This window comes from Seriola dumerili, unplaced genomic scaffold (genome assembly GCF_002260705.1).
Source record: "Seriola dumerili isolate Sdu_G_001 unplaced genomic scaffold, Sdu_1.0 BDQW01001661.1, whole genome shotgun sequence".
In the NCBI taxonomy this organism is placed as follows: Eukaryota; Metazoa; Chordata; class Actinopteri; order Carangiformes; family Carangidae; genus Seriola; species Seriola dumerili.
In genome coordinates, this window is record NW_019175916.1 from 214817 (window position 1) to 226732 (window position 11916).

General features: G+C 40.6%; 2 protein-coding genes across 2 annotated transcripts in view; one reads left to right on the forward strand and one right to left on the reverse strand.

Moving 5' to 3' along the window:
• creb5 (cAMP responsive element binding protein 5) overlaps positions 1-6149 on the forward strand; it is a 39194-nt gene extending 33045 nt beyond the window's left edge. The window contains exons 9-11 of the mRNA XM_022768475.1: positions 927-1154; positions 1874-1982; positions 2951-6149. Coding sequence (XP_022624196.1) covers positions 927-1154; positions 1874-1982; positions 2951-3105 — 492 coding nt within the window. The 3' untranslated portion in view covers positions 3106-6149. The remainder of the gene's footprint in view (positions 1-926; positions 1155-1873; positions 1983-2950) is intronic.
• Positions 6150-6635: 486 nt separating this feature from the next.
• On the reverse strand, positions 6636-11167 carry cpvl (carboxypeptidase, vitellogenic like). The gene is made up of 13 exons (XM_022768476.1): positions 11089-11167; positions 10738-10916; positions 10479-10600; positions 9553-9667; positions 9359-9417; positions 9132-9211; positions 8964-9030; positions 8645-8767; positions 8353-8484; positions 8116-8214; positions 7783-7956; positions 7370-7552; positions 6636-7250 (listed from the first exon to the last, which is right to left on the reverse strand). Exons 1-13 carry the CDS (start codon positions 11091-11093, stop codon positions 7152-7154), a joined length of 1437 nt encoding a protein of 478 aa, XP_022624197.1. The 5' UTR covers positions 11094-11167; the 3' UTR covers positions 6636-7151.
• Positions 11168-11916: the final 749 nt, after the last annotated feature.

Here is an 11916-nt window from a genome sequence, read left to right on the forward strand (position 1 = left end):
GGGAAAGGGTCATGAAGAGGCCATAAAATGGGTGTTATAAAAAAAATTCTCAGGACTGTCTTTTGGAAACTACGCCCCACACCCTCCTGCACTGCCAAGCTGCCATTATGTGGCCACCGCATGCTCCAGGTGCAGAAGATGTTTTATACATGCTGGTCCTGATGATGAACAGACAGCCTTGGCTAATAGTGCTGGAACATCTTAGCTGTGAATATGTTTGGTTTAATTTTAATTGAAAGTTTTAAAGTTTTAAAGTCACAGCATTAAAAATAATATGATGTGAGACACTTTGTCCCAGCATTGTCTAACGCTCTATGCAATGCCAATCATTTTGGGTGAAGGACAGTCTGACATCAGGAACTGCAAGTCACTGTATGTTCTAAAGGCACCATTAAGGCATTAAAACAACACTCTGTATGCACAGCGGCCATTAAAGCAGCTTGTATTTTCCATGGTTCTCATAAAAATGGTAATGATCTGAAGACTGAAAACACTTGACCTTGCCAAGGATATGTCAAGATCTGTCAGTGCATGTTCAGTTTTAGAAACAAGCCTTTTGACTGTGTCTGGTGGTGTTAGTCTGAGTGGAAGTGGGCGTTGGAAAACTGCCTCCTGACACCTCCTTAACAAGGTGGGCAGGCTGGTGAATCAGCCCAGTCACTCACTCAGTCACTCCTGACGCCCACAGCCTGGCTCACAAGGCACGTGGCACAACCAGATGTTGTTTTTGGGGAAGTTGCCAGACATGGAATAGCTGCAGGAGGTAATGTATAGATGCTTGTTTAGTGGTGAAAGCAGACAGGTGACTGGCTGTTTTCCAGGTATGTCAGAATAGTTACATGTCTGGTTGGATGGTCGCAGGTGTCTCATCAAAGAGCTCAGTGATGCTCAGTGATGCTCAGTGATGCTCTTTCGCCGTGTTTCAGATGTCACCTGCAACCCAGCAGATGCAGCCCACACAGACGCTGCAGTCTCCGCCCCCCAGTGGCGGCCGGCGTAGGCGAGTAGTGGACGAGGATCCGGACGAACGTCGGCGGAAGTTTCTGGAGCGGAACAGGGCAGCAGCAACAAGATGCAGACAGAAGAGAAAAGTGTGGGTGATGTCGTTAGAGAAGAAAGCAGAAGAGCTCACTCAGACCAACATGCAACTTCAGGTACAAACTAATAAATCTGTGGTTGTAAATCTGCACACGGCACCCACTGCCACTCACTACAGGCAGCATGGTATGAGTTTGAGTATAAGAGCAATAATGAGAAGATTAGTTGTATGTTGTCAGTGTTGGTCTGACCCAAAAAAAACATCTGAAATCTTGTTTGATAAACATGTAATTAGTGAAATATTGCAGAATGTTTGTGAGTTACGTTAAGGGGGTTCCCAGCATTCAGCATTGTACTTCCATTAAGTTGGAGAACCTACAAGAAACTGATGTGAATGAATGGTAGAAATCAAGCAGCAGGTTGTGATATCCTGACTTCAGTCCCGAGTATGAGTCAAGCTCCAAAAACACTGGATCCTACAATTCCCATAATGCAACTGAATGTCCAAAATTGGTAACAAAGGTTTTCAGAAATTCGTAATCCCAATCCGAAATATAAAATAACCCTGATGAACACATATTGGAAATATACTCTTAGTTATTAATACACTGATAATAGTTGGTCTGTGAATGTTCTCATTCGTCCAGGCCATAATTATCTCTCTCTCAAATTAAATCGAAGGCAACTGGACTTGTATTTGTTTTTGTCAAATACAAGTCCAGTTGCCTTCGATTTAATTTGAGAGAGAGACTGATAATAGTTGTATTTATTTAGTTTAGCCTGCTTTAATTATGCATTCCCAGGATGATAGTCTTAAAATGCCTATGTTTTTCAGAATGAAGTGACCATGCTAAAGAACGAGGTGACCCAACTCAAGCAGCTCCTCCTCACACACAAGGACTGTCCCATCACCACTATGCAGAAAGAGTCCCAAGGTTACCTCAGTGAGTAGCTCAAACATAAACACAGACACACACACATTTGGGAATTTGTCCAAAAACGCACCTTCATCTGTGTGCCTTAGCACTATGGCGCAGATATGATTGTCTTGCCAGAGGAAAGCTATGAACTCTGTAGACCAAACTGTGATGGACACACAGTAACTGCCAAAACTCTTCGCTCCTATGTGCTGGTATCCAGCTCCCACGCTCACTGCAGGACTCTTCCTTTGACATGTGGGTGTTGCAAACTCTGGTAGCCCGCCTGGGCTGGGAGTTAGTCTGAATCCCATATGAGACCTATTTTTCCATCTGACAGCACCTCAGTGCACAGAGGCAGCCGAGACACAACGTGAGAAAGACGTCACAGGCTGCACGTTGGCATCCAACCTCTCATGGATGCCCCAGGATCTAAATGATTATTGGACTGTGCCTCAGCCGTGCATGACATCAGAGTCCCACCCTTTGATATGGATACAAGTGACATTTCCATGCAATTAGGATAAGGCACCTCCCTGTGTGGCTTTAGCACAGGAAAATAAGTCTCACATCCCCTTTGGCTGAATGGTTCTTTTATACAGGAGAGAGCCAACTCCCAGACTGGGCTGGGAGACTTTCATCGATGAGTCTAGCTTGTGTACAGATGCCACCTTCAGTGTGTCCAAAATTCATCAGGCGTGTTTACGGAGTTGAGTGATTCACTTTTCCATTTTTGTGTTATCCATTCATGGCCTATTTTGGGATAACAGGTGAGAAGTTAGGTGTGAATCTAGTGTATCATTTGTTTGAAATTTATTTTTTTCTGCTAATAAAGCTGTCTCTTTACAATAACAAGATTTGGTTTGTGTTTATTTGGTGAATTTTACTTTCACATTATATTTATGATACTTTGATGGTCATAGAATTTGCACTTACACACACACATACTATACACATGTTTTCCATCCTGAGTGATGTCTCTGCTGTGTCCTCAGGTCCAGAGAGCAGTCCAGCAGGAAGTCCAGTGCCAGCGTGTTCGCAGCAGCAGGTCATTCAGCACAACACCATCACCACCTCCACTACGACTGTAGGGGGCAGCAGTGTGCACGGGCAAGCCAACCACCGCACAGACATTAACCCCATCCACTAGGGACAAGAGAGACTATAACCCCGGCTGTAGCCCCGAACTGCCCCCTTGCTCCCCTGCTTTCAGAGGGTCACCGGCTGCACATGCTGCCCACCCTCTCCCTCCATCAAGAAAAACCTCAAAGGCCTGTGAGGCTGTTCTTTATACAGTAGCTACAGTATGTATTTTTATAGACCAACCCTATTAACGCATAAATGTTCTATGGTTTGTTGCCTCTTTTTTAATCTGCTTTTTTGTGCTTAGCAGAAAGGGAGGTTTGCTAATCTCATGCAGCATTTAAGTGACTTTTTCCGTTGTGTAATGGTACAAAATGGACCACAGTGGTCAAGGAACCAGAGGAAAGAGACATAAGCCACAGACTGTCATCTCTATAAGCAGAGCTTACATCTCTGTATGCCTAATGGACTGAATAATGAGTCAAATCATGTCTCTGTGTCACATGTGGGCAGTATGTTGAGTGTATGTGTAGCATGTGTAATCATACAGAAGACTAATAAGTGAGTGGGATGTTGCTGCCTTTAAGTTGTCTTCTGAAACCAAGTCAAAATGTCGCCATGATGTCCTGAAGACAGGAATATGCAAGCAGGTGTAATGATCCTTTTCTTTTCTAGAAATGTATATGACTGTTAACCTTTTCCCTGTCAGAGGTATTCTCAAAGAGTGTTATGATATACAGCATGACAGCGAAAGTACCGTACGATCAAATAGAAGCAATACATCAGAGTATTGATCATCTTCTCTACTGTATGTCCACATTATGATCAGCATGGCCAAGCCACTCTGGTCCCGACGACATACGGTGCTGTTACAGCTACAGAACTGTACACTGTGATACCAGTGAGGCAGCTCGGGAGTTGAAACAAACTCCTCCGCTCTCCAGGACCAACTGAAGCTTTAATTATTGAGGCCTCTTTTTGTGTGTGTTTGTGCATCTGGATCCACATTTTGGATTCAAATTCCATATGAATATAACTTTTGATTGCGTACGTCTGCATAGTTTTGAGTGTGCATGTGAATTATGTATATTATGTGCTTGTATTTTGCCTTCTTTCCCTGCAGAACAAAGTTCAGTGGGTGTGTAAGAAAAAACAAAACAAAAAGAGAGTGAGAAAGTGACTGAGCATGATTTTTTTTTTTCATCCCACAACTGACAGTGTTTTACCGTTTCTAAAGGGGAGTAGTTTATGCCTGTGCTTTCCAAGATGTCACAATGTGCCTGAGGTTTTCTACTGTGGGCAACAAAACCTCTTTTGATCACCATAATTATCATTACTCTTTCTTCATTACAATCAAGGCTTTTATCATTATTTTCTTTGTTATTTGCTTTGTCGTAGATGTTTGCTGCACGTTTCTGCAGGGCAAAACCAGGAGAAAAATAATCCATTATCCGTTTGACCTCTGACCTCTTCATCAATTTCTCTTCCTCTCTCAGGCCTCCTTTGTATTTCAGATGGGCGATGGATGTACTGATAATGATACAGGCTTGACCTTTTCTATCTCCCTGCTAGCCTTGAAACTTAATGCCTTCTCATGTTGACCACGACTCCTCTTTCTTTCCTCTTTCCTCTATGACCAGGAATGTTGATTCATTAGCATGATGACCATAATGCACTGTGTTTTACAGTAGGATGGATGAAATACATTCCACTGACAGGTGGAGTGATCGCAGAGCTGTCTATGCACTTTGTCCTCTGTCATGCCAGAGGGTAGAATAGCCATATTAAGGTCCAAGTAATTCTCAGTGATCCCCCTTTTTCACACACCAGCGAGAAACTTATCTGTGTTTGGCTTTATGGAGAGACTGTGCCTGGCATGCATAACATGTCTATAGATAGAAGAAGGGAACCTAGAGCTTGTATTGTTGAATGAGGCTCAGTTAAGGACCCTGTACCATTTACTTTGTGCCCTTTTTATTCTGGAGGAAAAAACAAATCTCCAGCTCCAATTTTGTCAAAGATTAAGGATGTGAATTGAAAAATGCTTTTTATTCTCACAATGGGTTTACATTCAAGTTTTATTGATACATTCGGACTGTTTATGCCACGTCTTAACCGTGGAGTCTGTGTGTGCAGTAGAGTATGTGTGTTGATGAGACGGAGAAAAAAGCGATTCTCTTGGAAAGGGCTTTGTTGTACCAACCCTTTGAACTGAAGCTTGCCTTATCTTTGGTTGTTTTATAAAGCATATATCGATTATTAGACCATTCCAAATTAACCTCTTGCATGTGAAAATATGGTTATGACCTCAAAACACTTTCAACTGGAATCATTCGGAGGATGTTGCTGTTGTAGGGTCTCTATTTTCATTTTTGACAGCTGATCCAGGTTCAGAAAAAGACATTTGTTACTGTAGAGGCAGACAAAAAGGACAGATGGAAGTGCAGTGTGAGTGTGTCTGTGTGGGTTTGTGTGAGAGGTGGCGAACAATTACCACACATTAATTATAACTGTATTATTTTAAATCTAAAACTATAAATATTGTACATAATGTCATTCATTTCTGTAATCCTGTACATGTAATGCAACCACCTTTCTTTTTGAAGGGAGTAGATGTGTGGTACATGTTTGTAAATAATGTTTGCATAGCACTTGTTGCCTTTTGTTGTATGTCGAGGCTCATTCCAGCGCTTAAATAAATTGTTTATATGTAATGAACTGATGAATCCATTCTTACCTGCATAACTTTGTACATTTTTGTGTCTGTAATGACATTGTCTCCATTTTGTTTTGTTTTGCATTTGTACAGATGTTAAAGTTGTCACTGCAGTTACATTACGGTATGAAAATAAAGCACTTGTTCTGTAACATACAACTACCTGATGTGATTTCACAGCAGTCTCTTCCTGTGTTGATAAGCGGTGAGCAAAAATGAGCCAAGAGACATGAAATATTAAACTAATGTTCAAATCAAACGATCGTCAGCATTTTCCGATGCTTGTCCTTGAGACATAACTGCTCATTAAATAGTTAGATGCTTTAAAGGTTTAGAATACTCATTAATTATTGAACCGTCTAGACAGCTTGATAGTTGCCTGATGAAATAACATGGCAGTTAACTTCAGTGCACAAACATCTTTGTGGCATTCTGTCAAAATGCCAAATCACTACAGAAACCCTGCAGCATGCCAGTTCAATTTTAGCTATGACAATGAAATTAACACACCTTGTGTATTGTTGCAAGTTTTGGGAATGTGCTACTGCAACAGGCTTAATGGTTTCCTGTGATATTGAGTCATTTTAGGTTTTTTTAGAACCCTACTTCAGATAATCTGAGATCTCATGGTATAAACGTATTCATTAAAGTACATTAAGTGACTAGGGTAATTTTGCAGTGTTATTGTTTTTGAGTTTCTGGGTATGCAACTGAGTTTCTTTGTAGCACAGTGACCCCTGGTGTACATTTTGGTGCTTGACCAGACAGTACTTAAAGAGAGGAAAATCAAGTGTTGCAGAAGTCAGTTACAAAAGGCGAAATGACTCCAAAATGAATTGCAGTCTTCTCTGAACATTAAAACATTCAGATTTACAACAACAACAAAAAAACAACATTTTACTTCAAGTCATTTTTTCAGTTTCAAGGTTTTTTTTCTTTACATTTGATCTTCAAGCCTGCACTGACTGATTGCAACATAAGCTATATTTCCCCTCACACGATGCCGCCAACAACAATAAACAAGAATGATTTTCATAGACATCAGGCCTGATAATCAGATTGCCATTTAGTTTTCATTTGATTTTTACTGTGTTAAGTCAAATTCTTAAATGTAGGCAACGATTCAGAGGTCTGAATCCAGGTGAAGAGAAGTTATCTTATTTGCAGAGCATTAGAGAACAGTCCAAAGTCCTGAACCAAATATCACCTCTGCTAAAATGCTAAAAAAAACAAACAAAAAAAAACAAATCAGCTGCAAAGATGTGAACCAAATCTGCAAATGCACTGATTTACATTGGATGTGACAATCAACAGTCTTTCAAATCAGTCACTTATGAAGAATATGCTCTTTAAGGGTGAAGGTGGTTTGATCAGCTGCGTTTCAACTTTAGAACATTTCATATCCAGCCTTGCGTTGAAAGGAATCTGTCAATCATGTCAAAGGACCTCGCGGGTTGGTCGTAAGGCAGAATGTGTCCCCCTCCCCGGATGACGACCTGAGTAACAAGAGAAGAGATAAATAAAGATTTAAAAAAATAAAAAAATAAAAAAATAAAGTGTAAAATGTGTGGAGGACTTTTCACATTGTTGTCGACGATCGTGAATATCTGCTCACCTGGTAAAACTCTTTGACTTGTCTGACGTAACCTGCCACCTCTGTGTCAGAGGGCTGAACCTTCCAGTGGTAGCGTGCGGCTGTTTTGTACTCAGCAGCACCGGTCCAGTTAACGGTTGGCAGGAACCTCTCAGTCAGAGGAGCAGCTACAATTACATCCAGCTGTCCACTGTAGATCAACACCTGGACATAAGGAAAAAGAGCCCAAACAAGGAAAAGGGGTTTAATAAGGACACAGTACAGTACATTAGTCACTTCAAGGTCTAAACATTTCGAGATCAATAATGTGAATGATAGTGATTTCAAACAATATTTACACAAAAAAAATAATAATTAGTGATAAATAAGTCCAACTGACTGAATCTATTGTGCGTTACAGAAAAAACTGCAGTGGACAATTCTCCATCCCTCACCCTGTAGTTGTCCATCAGCACCCCGAGCCACGGTTTGATGCTCTTCATGACATCCTGCACGAGGTGTTTCTCCACCTCCGAGCCGTCATGAAACGTCAGGTTCCCCACGTGGATGGCACGACGCACTGCTGGCAGAGTCACAAACTGGGAGAAGTACTCCTGGTCTTCAGGCTCCTGTGGTGCACACAAATTATATAAATAATACAAGAAACAGTTTCATTTGTGTGTAAAGTTTAAAAAAAATAAAAATAAAAAAAAATAAAATAAAAAAAAGTTCTTGCTCTAAGAAAGTCACACGACGCAGCCTCGAGCTCTGCTAGTGGTTCTCAGTACCTGACATGTCATGTAGTTGAAGTAGTTAGTGCAGCCTGTAGCATTTTGGAAGAAGGAAGGATATGGATCCACGTCACCATTAAGCAAGCGATCGAAAACCTGAAGACAGAAATGTCACCTCAGTCACAGTCAGATTTTATCCACATCTTTAATTGTTTCAGAAAGATATGATAGAAATGAGGGTAAGAGTTTCAACTTGTATTTTGAGAGACATAAGAACCAAATAACAGCTGTTACCTGGAAAGCCTCCACCCACTTCTGCTGCTGGATGAGCTCAACCCCGTAGTCTGTCTGCTTTATAACATACTCCTTCTGCTGTTCATCTATCATGCCTGTTTGGTACAGGAACTCACCGTAACCACCAAGCATCTGAGATCAGAGATTAGAATAGAAAAGAAGTCAAACCTATATTTTAGATGAAAGATGAGAAAGTCCCACAAAGTATTAAGTTCAATCTGGACACCTGGGGAATTCATAAAGTCAAAGATGGTGTAAGTTTAAAGAAAATGACACGCTGTCAGATACGCACCATTTCTGGATCACAGAGCCCATCACCAATCGCCATCCCCTTAAAGTTGATTTTCACCTTGGCAGTGGGGTTGTTTTTATGGATGTAGTAAGAAATGGCAGGAACGTACTTCCCTGCATAAGACTGTACAGAGACAGAGAAAGGTTTATACAGTGAGGACAATTTATTATAATTATAAATACACACACACACAAGTAAATGAGAATAAGACAGTCATTGGGCATATCTAAGTCATTCTACCATTATGTGTACAAGTTAATGCTATTACACAGAAAAAAAAAAAAAAAAAAAAAAAAAAAAAAAAATAGAAACATTTTACCTCTCCAGTTGCATAGAACTCATTGGCCTGATACTCAGGAAAGATCTGGAAGAACTGTGTTAGAGCACTTTTAAGGAAGAGACAGTAGGAGAGAGTCAGTAAACAATGAAACATAAGATCTAAATAGGCCCAAGTGACAAAATGAATGAGTTGGACCGTAGTGTTTACCTGTACAGATCTCTGCCAACGTCATCCTGATCCTGGGCAAAACCTCTGTCATCATTTGTGAAGCTGAAACCTGTTCCAACCTGAAAAAAATTACAAAACAAACTCTTCTTCAATATCTTTCAGGAAATGTTTGTGCACATAAAAAAAATGATGATTTGAGAAACCTTGAATGAAAGATACATTTCATATAAGTAGTTTTGGTCTGAGGATAAATAAAGAGTACATACTGGATTGTCAATGTACAAAACTGAATATCTGGTTGTCCATGCATAGTCCCTCAAACCAACTGCAGAGACAGAAAAGACACACAGGTCAGAAAATCTAAATAATGCTCTATCACAGGTTTTACACACCTCCAGATTATTAGATTCAATCTGGATTACAATGTTCACATATGATACTGTACCAAATCTGTTCTTACCAGTCAAGTTCTTATAAACCACATATGGTCCATGTTCCACAAACAGGCCGAACATGGAGGTGCCACCGGGTCCACCTTGCAGCCAGAGCAGGACTGGAGCGTTCTCTTGGCTCGGCTGTCAGACAGGCCAGTGCAGATACAAGGATTGAGATCTCAGCTCCACCTTGTGGAGACTTTTGTTTATTAACAAAGGTAAAATTAAAGCTTAAATTTAACCACACTTTATTTGCACTTCAATAAACCGATTATCACTCTTCCTAACCAGTGACAGTAATAAAGATTAAAATAGGGTAGAGATCAGACTGTAGAGATGTGGCAAATAATCAAATCACAATGTCAATCCGTCTTTTGTCACTTTATAGTTGATCATTAACATTTCAGGCTGACATAAAGGATTTTATTAGCTCTAGTATAATGTGAAAACAACTTAGTATAACACAAGTGACTTGGACTGAACCCAGAGTTATTTTTGGGGGAGTTAAAAAGGTAATAGTCTGAACTGCAGGTTACAACGTGTGTGTCGTAGAAATGGCATTTGACTTTACTACACTGAGGTATGAAATACAGAGCAAGTTCCTTAAGTTTCTAAAAAATAGCTTGGATAATATTTAGTCTTCCTGTTAGACCTTGGTTAAAAACATGTGATAGTCAACACAAAAACACATCCTGCCATGATAGATGCATTCCTGTACTGCAGCTGACTAAATACACACAGTGCAATATCTTATCACATGTTGACTGAGGGAGCACAGTTAAAATAGAGAAAGTACAATAAATTGGAGTTCCAAAGAAAAACAAGTGCAAGAAATTGTCCCAGAATTTGTCTTCCCCTCGCTCTGATCGTTTCCCAAATTGCAACAACACTGACAGTAATGTGACTCTGTGATATGGAAAGCCCCTGTTGTAAGGAAGAAGTCTCAGCCTACCATGAGTGCAGGGAAGAACCAAAAGAAGAGGTTGCTGTTGTACTTTTTGTTGACAGTGAGGTACCCGGCGTAGCTTTTGACGTTGGCACCAGGCAGATCTCCTACCAGACTCAGTTTCCTGGCTGGAAGAGCAAGACGTCAACACATTAACATTCATGCAGACACTTCAGCCTCTGAAATGAGTTAATTATGAGCATGTTACAGTGAGCCATACTGACTGCAGTATAATTGTAGTGTTTTGTAATGAGTGTTGTTCTACCTTCATCTATGGCACCCTTCTCCAGGTAAGGAGTGAGAAAGAGAGGTGACCCGGGGTCCACTCCATTCAGGCCGCTGACACGATGAGATTTTCGGCAGAAAAACGATGAGCAGCTCCTCGAGCGTGCAGAGTCCAGACAGACCCAGAGTAGCAGGAAACCCAGAGTTTCCTTCAGCAGCCTGCCAGTATTTACAAAATGCATATCAGAATACAAGGCCTGGCCAGTGAAGTGTGAATCTTAAACACCGCAAGTCACTCAGATTTCAAAACAGTCTGACCACAGTGACACCATATGTCTGACTGCGGGCAGAAAGGAGAGAAAAAAAAACATTTTAATTTGTTGAGACTCACCTCATGTTCAGTGTGGAGATATATTTACTCGTTGGTCAGCTGTGGAATGACTTAAATGTGTGAGCCGGTCACGTGATCAGTTCTGAGTCAATCATGTGAGATACTGCATCACGTGATTGTTGTTAAGCTACAGTAGAAATTTTAACCCTCGGCGCGGTCTTGCAGGGTACTCCCGGTGTTTTAGCTAAGTACCTTACGTGGAAAGATGACTGTGGTTTTTGCTAATCCCGCCGATGAAAACAAACCAATTTCCAAGTATTTTAAGTCTGACTTGGTGAGTGAACTGTTCTCCTACAAACCTATAAGTTTCAGTCAAGGTTGTTTTCAGCTAGGTGTTGTCGAGCATAGTGAGAAGACAACCAAATGGGTTGCAAAGCTGACTATTAAGAAACATGGGAGATGTGAAGGTTAGCATTTGGTGCCTGTAACATACTTATCATTTCACAATTCACCAATTTACATGTACAAAATGTTACTTTGGCTTTCTTGAAGGCATATTTTACCCTGCACAGTGTGTCTTATTCACAATAACACCATGACAAAATGAAGCATATTAAATAGGCCGAATAAAAATAATTGACTTCGTAATGGCAGTAACATAAAAGTGAAGTGAAAGCTCTGGTGATACATTTTTATTGCTATTAAATGTCATATATTAATATTGTCATGTCAGATATTTGCACTTGTCTTAGCAGGAAAACCACAGGTGTTACTAATTACACTGATGATGTCTCCGTTTAATTATGTGCCCTATTTAGCTAATAGGCCTTTCCACATCAGACAAGGAAAGAGCTGTTCTAAATTAGCCTAACAATGGCTCTGTTCTCT

What these genes read in the sequence shown, in the direction of transcription:
- cpvl (XM_022768476.1), bottom strand. An exon ending in AGTGGGTGGAGGCTTTCCAG is followed by an intron (nt 8,215 to 8,352) that starts GTAACAGCTGTT and finishes TTCTGTCTTCAG; the next exon opens with GTTTTCGATCGCTTGCTTAA. An exon ending in AAGTCAAAGAGTTTTACCAG is followed by an intron (nt 7,251 to 7,369) that starts GTGAGCAGATAT and finishes CTTGTTACTCAG; the next exon opens with GTCGTCATCCGGGGAGGGGG.